Genomic DNA, 18,665 nt, shown 5'->3' on the forward strand with positions numbered 1-18,665 from the left:
AATATATGTGCTCACTGCATTTTAAATTCATTGCCTCTTTAATAGTAGATTAATGGTGTATTTCATCTTTTGCTAGCCATCTGTGGATAGAGCAAGAGAATTGATATCAGGAAGACTTCAGTTCAAATCCAGCCTCAGAAACTTACTAACTGGGCAATCCAGAGGAAGTCGTTTAATGGATGCTGCTACAGATTCTTCATCTTTTAAAATGGGGATCCTAATAGCACCTACTTTCCAAGATTGTGGTGAGGATCCAATGAGGTATTTTTTAAAGCACTTTGCAGGTCTTAAAGCATCATATAAATACTAATTGTTACTATTATTATTCATTCATTCATTCCTCTGGACCTTTCTCTTACCAAAGTGTAAAAATTCTAAACTCTTTTAAAGCTGTTTTTCTCTATGATGTTATCATTGCATAAATTGTTCCTCTAGTTTTGCTCACTTTACTCTGCCTTAGTTCACAAAGTTCTTTTTAGTTTCCTATGAAACTATCCATTTTAGAGTTTCCATTAGATATTCCATTACTTTTACATACCACAATTAGTATAGCCATTCCCCAAGATGAGGATGCAGCTTTAGTTTCAAATTTTTGAGAAGCACGAGAAGAACTGCAGTAAGTATTTTTATATATCCTTTTCCTCTTTTTTCCCCTCAATGCAGGCTGAGAAGTGGTGTACCTGAGCCAAAGTGTATGCATAGTATTGTTATACTTTTGGGCATAGTTCCAAATTGCTTTCCAGAATGTCAACTGAGAGTTGTTCTGTAAAGTTTGGATTCGGTCAAAGGGCTGCACTTGAGGACCTAGAGGTCCACATGTGTCCTTAAGATTGCAGGTTCCCCCTCCCTGGCTAGGGAATTTAGAGCTCCACTGATATTGAATATACCTATTTTCTCACATTTTCTCACATTTTCCCACAACCTTTCCACAATTTCAAATGGACCATTGCCAAACTCCCAGCCCATCTTAGTGGTCTTCCACATCCTCCTGCTTGAACATGGACATGGCTGTTGACCAATCCTGTCATTGTGTTCTCAAAAGCACAGCCACTGTACTATAGCCAGAGGAATCCAGCACTGTCCTCACAAAATAGGCCTGGAAGAGACAGGAGAGTTTACAGGAAAACAGTACCTGCCCTTTTTCTTCAAGCAGAGTGGCCTTAAAGGGATGATAAACCTCCCAGGAGTTAGGGAGTGCCCCACAAATGGGGCTGGGGATGTCACACCTACTTCATCCCAGCCCTCCCTGACTCCTAAGGAAATTTGTCTCTCCCTCTAAATCTCTCTGTCTCTGTCTCTCCCTCTCTGTCTCTCTCTCTCTGTGTCTCTCTGTGTGTGTGTCTCTGCCTCTCTCTGTCTCTCTCCATCTCTCTCTCTCTTTTTCTCTCTGTCTCTCTTTTTTGCCCTGTGTCTGTCTCTCTTTCTCTCACTGTCTCTGTCTCTTCTCTTTCTCTCTGTCTCTCTTTTTCTCTTTCACATTCTCTCTCGCTGTCTCTCATACACACACACACACACACACACACACACACACACACACACGCGCGCACACACAGAGTCAAGAAACCCCACTCTTTCAGTAAGTGTGTTTTTCACCTCCCCAAGGCAAGTTAACAGATATATAGTCTGAATCTATCAGCTTAGTATAATGAATTTTGCATTTGGTGAGTGGGGCAGCTATGTGGTGCCATAGTGCACAGAATGCCAGTCCTAGAGTTAGGAGGACTCATGTTCCTGGGTCCAAATCTGTCTTTAGACACTTCCTTGCAGTATGAACTTGGGCAAGTCACTTAACCCTGTTTGCCTCAGTTTCCTCACCTGTAAAATGAAGAGGAGAAAGAAGGGTTGGATCACTTTAGTGTCTGTCAGGTAAACCCCAAACGGGATCATGAAGAGTCAGACCCAATTGAACAACGAGTGGGGCAGGAACAGTCCGATCTGCTGGATTTACTGAGGTCTCTTTCTTCAACATTTGTGGGCTAGTCCTAGAGATACAAGGGAAGTCAAATATCAGACAGGTTGCACAACTTTATCCTGACTGAACATTTGGCTTCATTTCTTCCTTTTTTTCCTGAACTAACTGAGGATCATTATCATTCTAGAATATGATTGAATGAACCAGCTGAAAACCAAAAGAAAATAAAACTAATTCTTTAGTAACCCATGGGGTGAGGAGGCTCTGACTTTAAACATCATTAAGAAATCATTTCTCCAAACCTGAAGCAGATCTGGGAGACAGTTAATTATTTGCAGATGAATTCACAATTTCACAAAATTGAAACCTATGATGAGTGATCAGCTGCTTTGACTATCAAGGTTAAGGTCATTCTATCTTTCCTCACTCCCCTCTTTTATTTTTATGCTTCTGTGGAACTCATTTTTCTGCAAAAGGAACAAGGCAGAAATTTTGTGGGGCTCCCATTTCTAGGTGATAGAAGGGGAAGAGATCTGTTCTTTTTTCAGTTAAAGGACCACTTAATAGCATATTCTACATGTTACCTCATCTGAGTCTCATAACAACTCTGAGGTAAATGCTACTTAATACTAGCTCTATGTTATTTTATTTTCATTTAAAAATATTTACTTCTGTATTTTAAATATTTTTTTAAACTTTTGAGTTCCTGATTCTCTCCCCTCATCCCACACCTCCCACGTGAGAAGACGAACAGTATAATATTAATTACATATGTGAAGTCATCACAAAACATGTTCATATTAGCAACGTCACAAAAAAGCAAAAAACTAAAATGAGAAAATTATACTTCAGTTTTCACTGAGAGTTCATCAGTTCTCTCTCTGGAGATGGATAGTATTTTTTCATAATGAGTCCTTCACAATTCTCTTGGATCCTTGTATTGTTCTGAACAGCTTAGTCTTTCAGAGTTAATCATCATTACAACATTGCTGTTACTTTGTGCAACGATCTCCTGGTTCTTCTCATTTCACTTTGCATCAGTTCATATAGGTCTTGCCATGTTTTTTTGATCCTCTCCATCCCCCCCTCATCATTTCTTATAGTACAATAGTATTCTAACACAATCACATGCCACAACTTGTTTAGCCATCACCCAACTAATGAGCATCTCTTTCATTTCTAATTCTTTGCCAACATAAAAGGAGCTGCTATAAATATTTTTATCCATATAGGTCCTTTTCCTTTTCCTTTGACGTTTTTGGGATACAGACATAGTAGTGGTATTGCTGGGACCAAGGATATGTACAGTGTTACAGCCCTTTGGGTATAGTTCCAAATTGTTTCCCAGCATGGTTGGAGCAGTGCACTACTCAACCAGCAGTTCATCAGTCTACCTATTTTTCTTCATCCCTTCTAGGATTTGTCATTTCTGATAGGTGAGGTGGTACCTAAGAATTGTTTTAATTTGCATTTCTCTAATCAGTGCTAATTTTGAGCATTTTTTTGCATTTTTTGTAAATTTAAAAAATTTTAAACCTCAATATTAAATAAGTAAGGAAAAAGGAAACAAACTTAAATACTGAAACTAAAATAATAGAAAATAAGAATTTAAAAAAAAAAGCATTTCCATGTGCAGAACATGAGAGAGAGGATTCCAAATATACAGGAATAAATTTCCATTTCAAGAAAGAAGATATAATAAATACTATGTTTCATGTTGAGAGTTGTCCATCTTTCTTTGCTGCCTTTGTTCTCTGCTGTGCAATTTTTACTTTGTTCTTTCTGCCCTTCCTCTCCCCTCTCCCCTGCAAGAAGGCTGCAATTAAGTGTGTAGATACATACACACATGTACATATATATGCACATACATATATATGCATATAGACATATACACACAAAGATATAATTATATACATAAATACAATACACTTGTACATGCATACCCTTACATAGACATACACAGATATCAATAATCATATATGTAGGCATATACATTCATATGCATCTATGTAAGACCACACTACTTATTTATCCTCTGTTTTTCTAAAGGCGGATAACCTCTTCCTTCATAAGTCTGAGTCTTTCCATCTTTTTCCAAGTTCATCAACTTGTCATTTCCTATATACCACAGAAATATTCCCACCTTGTACTATCTAATTATTTTAAATAGTACAAAACAATATTGATAAATATGGCTGACACAGTGTAGTTTCTCTATTTTTCTCTTTTGATTAAATCTATTTTAACCTTAACTTTGTCCAGGATCATAATTACCACACCTGCTCCCTTTTCCCTAACAAATTCTACTCCTGATCTTTTTTTTTTATGTTTGTGCATATCTCTTATTTCCTATCCCTACTGACTCCTCTACTTTACTTCCACCCGCTACCTTGCCCTCCTATTGCTTAACTCCACCCCCAAGGATCCCTTCCTTATTCTTCCATTCTCATTAATCTAAACCCCCTTCTATATCCTCCTTTATCCTATTCCCTCACCCTCCTCTCTAAAGATCCCTCCCTTATCCTCTCCCTCCGTTTCCTTAATGTTTTATTTTTTTCTGAATTTAGAAGACTTTTATAATCACATATATGAGTATATATAGTTCAGTCTTGAAACCATTTCCAATGAAAATAGGTTTGCAGAAATACCAGCCCTCCTCCCCCATCTAATTCCTCTGTGTGGGTTCTTCCTCTTGCACCTCATTTGTATAAGATAATGGCTCTGTTTAGGTGTTCCTAAATGGTTTTACTTTTAAAAAATCATTTCATACTCAGGTCTACCCCAATCTTTCCTATGAGCCAAATGATTACTAATAGCAATCTTATACATATATTTTAGATTTTATATACATGCAAATAAAACACTCTGTCCCTATTGAGTACCTTGTATGTCTTTGGTATGTACCTTATTTTTCTCTTGGCTCTTGTATGTTAGTCTTCTATTGAGTTCAGGTCTTTTTTTTTTTTTTTACAAATGCTGAAAGTCTGACAATTCATTAAATATCCTTTTTTTCATTTTAACCATTTCATTTCATTCATGATTATGCTTAGCTTTGCTGGGTATTTTAGGCCTGAACTCCAGTTCTCTTACTCTAGCCACTGCCTCCCTTAGTCTGCATTCCTCTTTACCTCTGCCCCTCAATCCCATTCTCTTATATTCTTCCTCTCCTATTTCCCTATTGGGTAAGTTACATTTTTATTTACAATTGAGTGTGTATATATATTCTTCCCTCATTGAACCAATTCCTATGAGAGTGAGGTTCAGGCATTCTGCTTCTCTCCCCTCATTTTCTCCTACATTGTTAAAGCCCTTCCTTGCACTCCTTTATTACATGAGAAAAATTTCCCCATTCTACTTTTCCATTTCTCCTTCTTCCAGTACATCCCTTTTTCTCACCCCTTCATTTTTTTTGGAGATCATTCCAACCTAGTTGACTCACACTCATGTCCTCTGTCTGTGTAAATTCCTTTTAACTGCTGTAATAATCATAGGTTCTTAAGAGTTACATGTATCATCTTTCCATATAGGAATATAAACAGTTTAATTTATCAAGTTTTTTATGATTACTCTTTCATCTTTGTCTTGTCAACTGGGCCTAATATTTTAGTAGACTTTTTATGATTCTCTTGAGTCTTATGTTTGAATGTCAAATTTTCTATTCAGCTTTGGTCTTTTCATTAGGAATGCTTGAAAGCCCTATATTTCCTTAAATATCCATTTTTTCCCCTGAAGGCTTACACTCAGTTTTTTTGGGTAGGTTAGTCTTGGTTGTAATGCTAGCTCCTATGTCCTTCTAGAATATCACATCCCAAGCTCTTGGCATCTTTAACATGGAACATGCTAAATCTTACATTATCCTGACTCCATAATATTTAAATTGTTTATTTTGGCTGTTCAAAATGTTTTCTCTTTGACCTGGGAGTTAAGGAATTTTGCTATAATATTCTTGGGAATTTGCATTTTGGGATTTCTTTAAGAAGGGGATCAGTGCATTCTTTCAATTTCTATTTTACCCTTTGGTCCTATGATATCATGGCAGTTTTTGTTGATGTTTTCCTGAAGTATGATGTCTGGGCTCTTTTTTTCATCATGGCTTTTAGGTTGTGTAATAATTCTTTTTTCCCCTTTTAAAAAATTGATGGAAAATTTATGTATTTTTTCTTACTTTTAAGAAAATTTATTTTTAATATATGGAATAAAATACACATTTCCATGACATAGTACAATAAAAAAATGATTGTACATAAAACTGCCAGTCTACTATGTACAACTTGCTCTTCCTTTCAAATATACAACAAAATTGACTTCTGGCTGTATATTTTAGTCTTCTTTGTCACCAAAGAAAGATTCCAAAGTCTGAGTCTGAATCTGAGTCCATTTTTGCTGCGTGGCCATGTTCCTAGCCAACTTACTTGACCCTTGAGTTTTTCATTGGGGTATGACTGCTTGTAGAGTATAGAGTACTTTGTCCCAAGCTTGAGGGGATGTGCTGTTGTTTTCAGAGCTACACAGCAAGCTCTGCCACACCAGTTCTCCTCCTCCCCAAGAACCACCAACCCAGATGGGACTCAGATCTAAACTGGCTCTGCACTCCCACTCAGATCTGCCACTTAATTCCTCCCACTTGGTGGGCCTGGGGCCTGAAGCAACTGCAGCTGTAGCTCTGTAAGCAGCCTCAGAGCTGCATCACCTCTGCTGCCCCTTCTTCCCTGAGCTAATACTGCCCAAAGGACTACTTGTAGCACATAGTGCCTATCTGCTCCAAACACCATCCGCATGGCAGTACATAAGAAGGAACATAGATGTATGTGTGTTTACAGGCGTGTGTATATACATACATACATACATACATAATACATATATGTATATGTATGTATATTCCTGTTGCAAAGAAGTACATATACCCTTAAATGGCTGTAAAAGATTAGTATATCTATTTACCTATTAGGAAATGGCTCAGAGATTGGTGACAACAAACCTAATATGGAAAATTTCCAATTTGAAATGGAAGTCAGTCTTCTAGTACTCCTCATAGAGAGATGGGGACTACGAATGCAGAATATTACATAATTACCTAATCACTTTGTCAATCAATTCTGCCTGTTGTTCTTTAAAATAATGGAGAGTCAATGGAAGAAGGAGTTTATTGGGCAATATCTGTGGTATCAAAAAAGGCATCAATAAAACTTTTAAAAGTACCAAACGTGGACAAACGACATGAGTAAGATAATATGTTCTTAGGTCTTAATTTTCTGCTACAAACCTTGCATTTAAGTTTAGGTCTGGCCAACAAGCATTACACAAAGACTGGACTAATGATCCACATGTGCCTAAGAATTCTTTAAACAAAGTCAGATAAATTACTTTCTCAAAGTAAAATTATTCCTCTGTGAAAGAGAAATGAGCACTTATACTTGGCCAGAGGCCCTTGGAATTGAATATGGCTGCAATGCATTATTTTGCATTTACAAAGCATTTACATTACAATTTGCATTTACAATGATTAATTGTAAAGGGAAACAAAATGAACGTCAATGGCAAAATGGTCTGGTACAAAGAATTTGTAGGTAAGAATCAGGAGGACTGGAATCCTATTCCTGTATTTCCATCAACCAGCTGTGATACCTCAGGCAAATGACTTTGCTATCACTAAACTTCAGTTATCTTACCTGTCAAAAGGGTAATAAATTATGAGTGAGGTAGCAGAGATATATAAATGATCTTTGATTTTACCAGTGTTGAGAATTCCCTTAAGCAAAATCAGAACATTACCATGCTATGACTTAGTAGTTAAGTCCTGAGGAGTGGTTGAATCACACAGAGGTTTAGTGACATACACACATGGCTAGCAAGTGTCAGAAGCAAGATTTAAAACTAGGTCTTGGAGATTTCCAGGATCTAAGATGGCAGAGGAAGCAGTAAGTCACTCTTACTCTCCCTTACTGACCTTGAAAAACCCAGAAAATACCACTCCTGGAAAAATTCTGGAACAGTGGAACCAGAAGAAAGATGGGGTGCAGCAGTTTTTTCGCTCATGAGGCTAGGGAGATTAACAGAAAAGGTCCCTCTTGCTGTAGTTGAAGGGGACCAATACAGAAGGGTAGGTTTCCCAGTAAGCCAGCAGTAAGCCCTACCTCAGTGACCTAGCAGGAGATCCTGAGCCCCAGGGTGGTGGCACGGGTAAGCACCAACACTAGAACCTTGTGTGCCTTCACACAGACAGGGGTAGACAGACGCCAGTGTGAAGGACTATCACTTGTGTAGTAAACAGAAGTCCACCAGCAGCTGACTCTACCCATGCCCTAGTGCAGACCTCAGTGAGGAGCTGACCTCCAATGGCCAGACTACTCCCACCTCCACACTCACCTGTGAGCTTCAGTGTAACGTGGGGGAGATGTAGTAAAACTACACCTGGCATTGGCACACACCAGCCACTACCACCAGCTCCAGCTCAGCACCAGGTAAGCTACAGCCTTTATAGTCTCCAACTGCCAGGAGGGAAGAAGTAGGAAAGAAAAAGGAAAGAAAAGGGAGAGAGCTGATAGAAGGGAGGGAAGATAGAGGAAAAGAGAGAAGGGAGAAGTAAAAGCATAAATTTGGAAGGGGGGAAATAGAATGGAGAGAAAGACACAGGTAGTAATCATAACTATAAATGTGAATGGGATGAACTCTCCCATTAAATGGAAGCAGAATGGATTAAAAACCATAATCCTACAATATGTTGTTTACAAGAAACACATTTGAAATGGGGATACACAGGGTAAAGGTAAAAGGCTGAAGTGGCATACTTCAGCTGAAGTAAAAAAGAAAGCAGGGGTAGTAATCCTCATCTCAGACAAAGCAAAAGTAAAGATAGATCTTATTAAAAGACATAAGAAAGGAAACTACATCCTGCTAAATATCACCATAGACAATGAAGTAATATCATTACTAAACATATATGCCCCAAGTGATACCACATCAATCAAAGTGATATCCTCATGTCCAGATTCTTTGAGGAGAATTTAATGGAGTTACAGGAAGAAATACATGGCAAAAGTATACTAGTAGGAAAACTCAACCTCTCCCTCTCTGAACTAGATAAATCTAACCACAAAATAAACAGGAAAGATGGAGGTGAATAGAATTTTAGAAAAGTTAGATATGGCAGACCTCTGGAAAAAACTGAATGGAGATGAAAAGGAATATGCCTTTTTCTCAGTGGTACATGGCACATAGACAAAAATTGACCATATACTAGGGCACAAAATCCTCAAAATCCAATGCAGAAAGGCAGAAATAGTCAATGCATCCTTTTCAGATCATGATGCAATAAAATTCCATGTAATAAAGACTAAAAATTGTAAACTAAATAATATAATTTTGAAGAATGAGTAGGTCAAACAACAAATCACAGCAACAATCAATAACTTCATCCAAGAGAATGAGACAATATACCAAGACTTATGGAAGGCAGCAAAAATAGTTCTTAGGGAAATTTAATATGTCTTGAGTGTTTACATGAATAAAATAGAAAAAGAGATCAATGAATTGGGTATGCAACTAAAAAAAAACTAGAAAAAAATTAAAATCCCCCAATTAAATACTACATGAGAAATACTGAAAACCAAAGGAGAGATTAATAAAATTGAAATTAAGAAAACTATTGAACTAATAAAACTAAGAACTGGTTTTACAAAAAAACCCAATAAAATAGACAAACCTTTGGTTAATTTGATTTAAAAAAAGAAAGAAGAAAACCACATTACCTGTATCAAAAATGAAAAGGTTGATTTCACCACCAATGAAGACAAAATTAAAACAATAATCAGGAAGTATTTTGCCCAACTGTATGCCAGCAAAGTTGATAATCTTAGTGAAATGGATGAATATTTACAAAAATATAAATTGCCCAGATTAACAGAAGAGGAAGAAAAATACTTAAGTAACCCCATCTCAGAAAAAGAAATTTAACAAGCCATCAATGAACTCCCTACAGAAAAAATCTCCAGATTCAGATGGATTTACAAGTGAATCATATCAAACATTTAAGGAGCAATTAATTCCAATACTACATAGACTATTTGGGAACATAGGCAAAGAAGGAGTCCTACCAAATTCTTTGTATTATACAAATATGTTACTGATACCTAAACTGGGAAGAGAAAGAAAACTATGGACCAATTTCCCTAATGTACATAGATGCAAAAATTTTAAATAAAATATTAGCAAAAAGATTACACCAGCTTATCATGACAATAATATACTATGATCATGTAGGATTATTCCAGGAACGCAAGGCTGGTTCAATATTAGGAGAACTATCAAGATAAGTGATCATATCAACAATAAAACTAACACAGAAACAGTATGATTATATCAATAGATGCAGAAAAAGCACTTGACAAAATACAACACCCATTCCTATTAAACACAATAAAGAGCATAGGAATAAATGATAAATAAAATAATAAGAAGCATCCACCTAAAACCATCAGCAAGCATTATATATAATGGGGATAAGCTAGAAGCATTTCCAGTAACATGTGGGGGGTGGTGAAACAAGGATGTCCATTATCACCACTATTACTCAATATGGTACTTGAAATGATAGCTTTAGCAATAAGAGAAGAAAAGGAAATTGAAGGAATTAGAATAAGCAAAGAAGAAACTAAGGTATCATTCTTTGAAGATAATATGGTGATATACTTAGAGAATCCTAGAGAATCAAGGAAAAAACTACTCAAAATAATAAACAACTTTAGGAAAATTTTGGGATATAAAAGAAACCCATATAAGTCATCAGTATTTCTATATATTACTAACCAAACCCAAAAGCAACAGATAGAAAGAGAAATTCCATTTAAAGTTACTGTAGCTATTATAAAATATTTGGGAATCTACCAATTACAAAACACTTTTTACACAAATAAAGTCAGATCTAAATAACTGGAAAAACATCAGTTTCTTGTCAATAGACCCAGCTAATGTAATAAAAATGACTGTTCTGCATAAATTAATTTACTTACTCAGTGCCATACCCATCAAACTACCAAAAACTCATTTTATAGAGCTAGAAAAAATCATAACAAAATTCATCTGGAAGGACAAAAGATCCAGAATGTCAATGGAATTAATGAAAAGAAATGCTAGGGAAGGTAGTCTAGCCATACCAGATCTTAAATTGTATTATGAAACAGCAATCATCAAAGCTACTGCCTAAGAAATAGAATGATGGATCAGTGGAATAGATTAGGTACAAAAGACACAGTAGTTAATGACAATAATAATCTAATGTTTGATAAACACAAAGACCCCTGCTTCTGGTAAAAGAACTCACTATTTGACAAAAACTGCTGGGCAAACTAGAAAACAGTATGGCAGAAACTGGGCATAGATCAATGTCTTATACTGTATACCAAAATAAAGTTCAAATGGGTACAGGAGTTAGATATAAAGACTGAAGCAGAATGCTTTATAATAAGGCTTCTATAAGCAAGTTAGGAGGGTGAAGAAAAGTTTACCTGTTAGATTTATGGAGAATGAAGGAATTTATGACCAAATAAGAGATAGACAAAATTATGAAATGCAAAATGGATGATTTTGATTTTTTTAAATCAAAAAGTTTTTGCAGAAACAAAGCCAATGCAACAAAGATTAGGAGGGAAGCAGAAAATTGGGAAAGAATTTTTACAACCAGTGTTTCTGATAAAGCCTCATTTCTGAAATATATAGAAAACTGAGTCAACTTTATAAGAATATAAGTCATTCCCCAATGGATAAATGGTCAAAGGATATAAACAGGCAATTTTCAGATGAAGAAATTAAAGCTATCTATAGTCATATGAAAAAATGTTCCAAACCACTATTGATTAGGGAAATGCAAATCAAAACAACTCTTAGGTACCACATCACACCTATCAGATTGGCTAACAGGACAACACAGGAAAATTATAAGTGCTGGAGAAGATGTGGGAAAATTGGAACACTAATTCATTCTTGGTTGTACATTGAGTTGTAAACTGACCCAATCATTCTGGAGAGCAATTTGTAACTATGCCCAAAGGGCTATAAAAATGTGCATTACCTTTGACCCAGCAATACCACTTCTAGGTCTGTATCCCAAAGAGATCATAAAAATGGGAAAAGGACACACAGGTACAAAAATATTTATAGCAGCTATTTTTTTAGTGGTGGCCAAGAACTGAAAATTGAGGGGATGCCCATCAATTGGAGAATGGCTGAACTAGTTGTGGAATATGAATGTACTGGAATACTATTGTGCTATAGGAAATTATAAGCAGGCAGACTTCAGAAAACCCTGGAATGACATATATGAACTGATGCTGAGTGAAGTGAACAGAACCAGGAGAATATTGTACCCAGTAATAGCTACATTGTATGATGACTGACTTTGATAGACTTAGCTCTTCTCAGCAATGCAAGGACCTAAAACAATTCCAAAAGTTTCATGATGGAAAATGCCATCCACATCCAGAGAAAGAAATATGGAGTCTGAATACAGATCAAAGGACACCATTTGCTCTCTTTGTTTTGTTTTTTCTTTCTCATGGTTTCTCCCGTTCATTCTAATTCTTCTGTGCAACATGACTAAAGGGAAAATATGCTTAATTAGAATGTATATGTAGAGCCTGTATCAGATTGCACACCATCTTGAGGAGGGGTTAGAGGAGGGAGGTACAGAAAATCTAAAATTTATGGAAGTGAATGTTGAAAACTAAAAATAAATAAATTTATTAGTTAAATAAATAAAACTAGGTCTTTCTAATCAGGAGACTTATCCATGATATCATGATGTCTCTGTGTGAGTAAGGATAATAAGATCAGAGATTCTAGCACTCTCTGAAAAGTTAAACAGGCTTTAGGAAGATTGCTGTGAGACCCTGGGAAAGTCACTTAACTCTGCTTTCCTCAGGTCCCCTTCTGTGAAGTGAGATGGAGAAGCAAATGGCAAAATACTTCAGTATCTTTGCAAAAAAAAAAAAAACAAACCCAAATGGGTTCGTGAAGTATTGGACTTGACTGAAATGACTGAGCAACAACAACAATGACAAATGAGAACAGTACAGATGGGTATGCTGGGAAATGTTTATAACTGGCTGTTCAAAAATGGGGACTCATATTTAGTTTTCATCTGCATTTTTAACTTTTTGTTCATCAGTTTCCTAAGTCTACTCAGGCAACAAATTAACATGCTTTGTAAGATTTGATGTTTTTATTTCAATATAAATTTATTTTCAGTTTTCAACACTCCCAGAAGATTTTGAATTCCATATTTTCTCCCCATCTGTCCCCTCCCCCCACCCCAGGCCAGCATTCATTTTGATTACCCCTTCCTCCAGTCTGCCCTCCCTTATATTATCCCCCTCCCCCTTTTCTTCTTCCCTTCTATCTTCCTGCAGGGCAAGATAAATTTCTCTACCCATTGCCTGTATATCTTATTTCCCAGTTGCATGTAAAAACAAGTCTTAACATTCATTTTTAAAGCCTTGAGTTTCACATTCTCTCCCTTCCTCTCTCTCCACCCACCCTCATTGAGAAAGCAAACAATTCAATATAGGTTATCTATGTATAGTCATGCAAAACACTTCCATAACAGCTATGTTGTGAAAGACTAATTATGTTGCCCTCTATCTTGTCCCATACCCCATTTATTCTATTCTCTCCTTTGACTTGTTCTTCCACAAAAGTGTTTGCTTCTCATTGCTCCTTCCCCCAATCTACAATCCCTTCTATTAATCTCCCCTCTCTTATCCCTTTCCCCTCTGCTTTACAGTAGGGTAAGGTAGATTTCCATACCCAATTGAGTGTCTATGTTATTGCCTCCTTAAGCCAAGATTTGATGTTTTTAAAAATGTAAATGCACATGATGAATATTTAACAACTATCTCTCAAGTGGAACAGCCTCTACTATACCCCTGAAAGACATTACTATTAACTACTCTATTCTAGGGCTGAAGAGCAATACTTCTAGTGCATTATATTTTAATGAGATTTTTTGTGTTCAAATATGGTGGCTTTTTTTTGTCTTTCCTATATATAAAGAAATTAAAAAACTGGAGAGGGGTCAGAGTAGTTCAGTGGAAATAATATCTATTCACTTTGGAGTCAAAGGATATGGGGTCACATCCCCATTGAATGCTGACCATTTGTGTGATCTTGTGTGATTTAATCTGAAGGTCTCAGTTTTTCATCCTGAAAGTAAAGGGGCGTTTATGACTTCTGAGGGGCCTTCCAACTCTAGTTCTATAAACTTATGCTCCTAACAGTATGATCCAACTATTAACAAGATGAAATAATGTGTGTGTGATGTTGGAAAAATGAGAAGTAAAAGGAATATGCTTGATGTAAAAAAAAGAAAACTAAGGAGTAACTCCAAGGTTGTCATCTTGTGAGAAAAATGTAGCTAGTGTGTTCTCTACATTTCGGTAGCATTCTGTTATCCTTGGAATGCTATTTAAATGTTAACAATTACTATCATCATTATTATTAATAGATGAAATATTAGATGGAATAAGGAAATTAAATGGAAAGGGAAGCAGAAACTCAAATTGGATTGAAAGGAAAAACTTTCAAAAGCCAGAGTGACAAAAATGTTGTGAAGTCTTCATCTCTCCAGAAATTGCGACAATAAACCACCAATTTATTCTTGATGGCTTAGGTATTCTCAAGCATGAAAGGCAGTGCCCTGGATCAGGGGACATCTCTTGGTCTCTTTGAGGTCTATGCTTCTGAAATAGGCTCAATGACTTCAATTATATTTTATAAATTGAAGTCAAGCTAATAATGACTTGCACAAGGGCAGGTGTTATGAAGGTTCCCTTTCATTGAAAAGGGGGAAAATACTAACTAATATGGTGCTTTTATGGGTATAGTATAGTCTGGAACTGCCGTATGATAATTAGTATTTATTGCCAGATGGTTTGGGAGTGCACAGTGTTCCCTAGCCCAGATGACAACAGCTAAAGTTCTATCAATGAACAAGGTAAGCTGGACAAGCCAACTGAGGTAAAATAAAGGGGGAGATTCACATCTATGGGGAAAATTATTCATCTAGTTGTGTCTTGAAAATGGACTTTGTGTACAAGTGTGTAGCAATAAAGAAAGTAACTGAAGGAACAAAACGGAACCAAGGCCTTTACCTCTTCTTTGGTGATGAGCATCTCATTAGTAACATTGGAGAAAATTGTAGGCTGGATGAATAAACCTTTGTCTCCCCATGGTCCTCCTCCACATTCCAGTTTGGCTCCTTCCTTCCTCCCACTCTCAATGAGGTCAAGTATTTTATTGTATTGCTCTTTATCAATCTACATTAATATGAAGGAAAAGGGGGGGGGAAGGTTAACAGAAAGGAAGGAAAAACTGAACTTTGAGTGACAATGATTCTTTGAACTTGTGATTAAGATAAAAAGGAAATGGTTAAATGTTGCAAATATATCTAAATAGCTTTCTTAGCCTGAAAGTTGGCTTTTTTTAAAAAAAAAAATCTATCTTTGTAAAGTATTACACAAAGTGTAAATTAAGATTAATCTAACACAACATGGGAATGGGCAAAAGTCGGGGGAAGAGGGAAGCATGGGCTGTAGGGTGGCCCGTGGAATGAAAGAAACTAGGGGGAAGAATAGTTTATGAGGAAGGAGGAAATAGAAAAAGGTGGTGGAGAAAGGTTTTGATCTGAATTCAGGCAAGCGATTTAGTAAAGGGAATGTTTGAATTGTATATTCAGGTATAAACCTTCACTGTATTCCATCCACTTCTAGGTCTTGTATCCTCTGTGAATTAGTGAAAAAGTATAAAAAATGCCTATTCTGGTTAAAGGAATTCATCTGACCTCCATTGGAGGGACACTATACAGCAAGACTCATCTTTTCTGTGTCAGGCAAGAGGGTATTTCAAAATACCTTTATCACAATTTACTGCCTGAATACAAAGGAATAGAACAGGGCTGAGGGATTTATTTTTATATAAACAATTAACAACAATAATAGCATTTATATAAGCACTTTAAGGTTTGCCTAATACTATTCATGTTTTCTCATTTGAACCTCTATGAGGTAGGTGCTGCTATTATTCCCATTTCACAGATGAAGAGGCAGTCTGAGAGCCCTGCCTATGGTCACCTAGTTAAGTGTCTGCAGGGGGATTTCAACTCAGGTCTTCCTGATTCCAGGCTGAGGAAGTTCTGTTCCCCGTCCCAAGTTGGGAAATCCTGACTGTGCACATCTTTTCAATCTGTTTCACTTTGACCCGGGAAAACAAACAATCATTCTCATTTCATTCTGGATATAGAGAACGGAAATAGAGACAAAGTCCCTTCTCTCTGTTGATCTTGGTTTTCTGTTGTGTGCATTCCTTTAATTACCAACCTGAGGGCCGTGCTGTACTCCTGGGTTCAGAAGATTCCCCAGTGTGTATTTCTTGGCACGTTCTACACTCCTCTGAACAAACTCATCACAAATAGACTCTTCCACAAAAAGCCTCGATGGAGCAATGCAGCACTGTCCCTGGTGGAAGAACAGACCATGGTGTGCCATTTCCACAGCATTATCCACTGTAAAGGAAACATCACCAAGCCACAGGTTATTCAAAGTTTATACAAATTCAAAAAGAACACATTTCCAAAAGATGATTTATATGCGTGTGTGTGTGTGTGTGTGTGTGTATAAACTGTGTGTAAATGTGTACACTCACACACACACACACATAAACACACACACATTGTTTTTTCCAAGAGGAGAGGAAGTATCTTTTAGCCCTTAAAATACAGAGTACATATTCTCTGGCTCTTCTTGGACCTCACTGTCACTGAATATTTGTGGATGGAGACTGCATTAAAACTGGATAGTGGGGAAAACTTGAAATTATTGTACAAGTCTCTTGTGCTCAATTGCACCAAAATACCACTGTGAAAAGACTGGAGTAAATACTCTCTGGTTATGGTAAAAGGGACTATGGAATGAAAGCTAAAGTTTCATTTTTTTCTTTTCTTCACTCTCTTAATCTTGTTCTATAGAAAGAATCTTTCAAAATGCCTCCAAAATGAGTCAATATCCTTCAAATAAAAAGAAAGAAAAACAACACCTGCTTATGCATTGTTGAGATAGTTACATGCACATTTAATAGTTATATGATTATTTTATAGTTATGTCTCTATCAGAAGACAATATAGTCTTTTCAATATGCTAATTTCCCAGAAGCTTAGCTTTGGAGTTACATATTTTTTTTTAAATTTTGCATGCTGCAAAGATCAACTTATTTCCTGGCTGATAGGAAAATTTAATCTATTTAGTATTCAGTTTAGGAGACCTCCCATACTACCTTTTGATAAGGTAGAGAGCACTAAATTTTACACTGATAGAATCTAGAAACAGAATCTAGATAGAATCAGAAAACCTGAGTTCAGATCTAGCCTCTGACACTCACTAGTTATGTAACCCTGGGCTGATTACTTAAACTCATTTTCCTCAACTATAAAATGGGGATAATAATGACACCTACTTCCCAGGGTTGTTGTGACAATCAAATGAGATACTATTTGCAAATCACTTTTCCAAGCTACAGACACACACACACACACACACACACACACACTAACAGACGTATACATTCTTATGTGTACATATGAGGTTTTATTGTTAATTTTTTTATCATCTTTATTATAACAGTCCAAGTATTCAGTTTCCTTTAACTTGATGGAATATTCTCACCTTCTTAAAATCCTTCTGAAATGACTTCTGGGGGAAAAAGGCTTTTAAAAGCTAGCATATGTTACATTGGTACAGAAATTGCAAGGATAGTATCATCTAAAAATTTATGCAGCTAAAATATCAGGAAGAAGATGGTACAGTACCACGTCAGAGGTCTATGTGTCCCTTACACCTGAGCTTAGCCCTCCTGCTGGTATGATAATATCTAAAAGACAGTGAAGCATAATTCAAGGCTTTTTAGTTTGTTGATTATCGTCCAAAAGTAAAGAAAGTGGAGCTTTTGTTTGTTTTATTCTAATACAAACTCAAGTAAAATGTAAGCCCCTGGAAGGGAGCAACTGCTTTGGTTTTTGTCTTTTGTATTTCTAGAACCTAGCAAAGTGCTTTGCAAACAGAAAGGGCTAAGGAATGTAATTGCTGATTTAAAAAGTCTCATCCCAGGAATCTAGTTAGAAATAATTGAGCACATTGCAGAATATTGGTCAAACGTTACTCTGAGACATGATAAAAGTAAGAGGCAAAAAGCATTAATTATACTAACAGTCAGCATCAGCAAATACAATGCAAGGACTCTTTCCTCCCAATTCCAGTGTAACTCTCTTCAGCTTGCTTTTCCCAGTAGCCTGTTTGATTAGCAGGCCAACCTGAAGGAGAACATAAAGAGGAAGTTGGTTTCCAGGAGGGAAACTTGGTTGGCCCTCCTCCATGGCTCTTGGATTTCTAAGTCCTGGATTTCTCATGATGTTCCCTCGTTTATGTTGCTTGTTTGTCTTTGTATTTGCTCAGACGGGAAATTGGATGAAATGATTTCCAGTATCCTATCCAATTTGAAAGTTGTATGAGTCTATGATTTCCTTTATTTTTTAAGGTTCACTATCTCAATCTCTCCTTTTCACTAACATACTAGCAGGAATGAAAACTGGAAAGAAGCATTTGGAGAAGCCTTTTGCTTGCATTCAGATATCTCTGTATTTTATCTTGCTGTATAACAATCTCCCAAAGCCATTTCTGTTATAATAACTAATATTTAGCAAGTTGTTTTCCAA

General features: G+C 36.5%; 1 protein-coding gene across 1 annotated transcript; it reads right to left on the minus strand.

Annotated features, from left to right (window-relative positions):
* Positions 1 to 1,852: 1,852 nt before the first annotated feature.
* Positions 1,853 to 18,326, minus strand: LOC118840954 (aldehyde dehydrogenase, cytosolic 2-like). Its single transcript, XM_036748346.1, has 5 exons — positions 18,161 to 18,326; positions 16,279 to 16,463; positions 15,055 to 15,219; positions 6,987 to 7,069; positions 1,853 to 1,982 (listed from the first exon to the last, which is right to left on the minus strand). Exons 1-5 carry the CDS (start codon positions 18,324 to 18,326, stop codon positions 1,853 to 1,855), a joined length of 729 nt encoding a protein of 242 aa, XP_036604241.1.
* Positions 18,327 to 18,665: the final 339 nt, after the last annotated feature.

Source organism: Trichosurus vulpecula, chromosome 1 (genome assembly GCF_011100635.1).
Source record: "Trichosurus vulpecula isolate mTriVul1 chromosome 1, mTriVul1.pri, whole genome shotgun sequence".
Lineage (NCBI taxonomy): Eukaryota > Metazoa > Chordata > Mammalia > Diprotodontia > Phalangeridae > Trichosurus > Trichosurus vulpecula.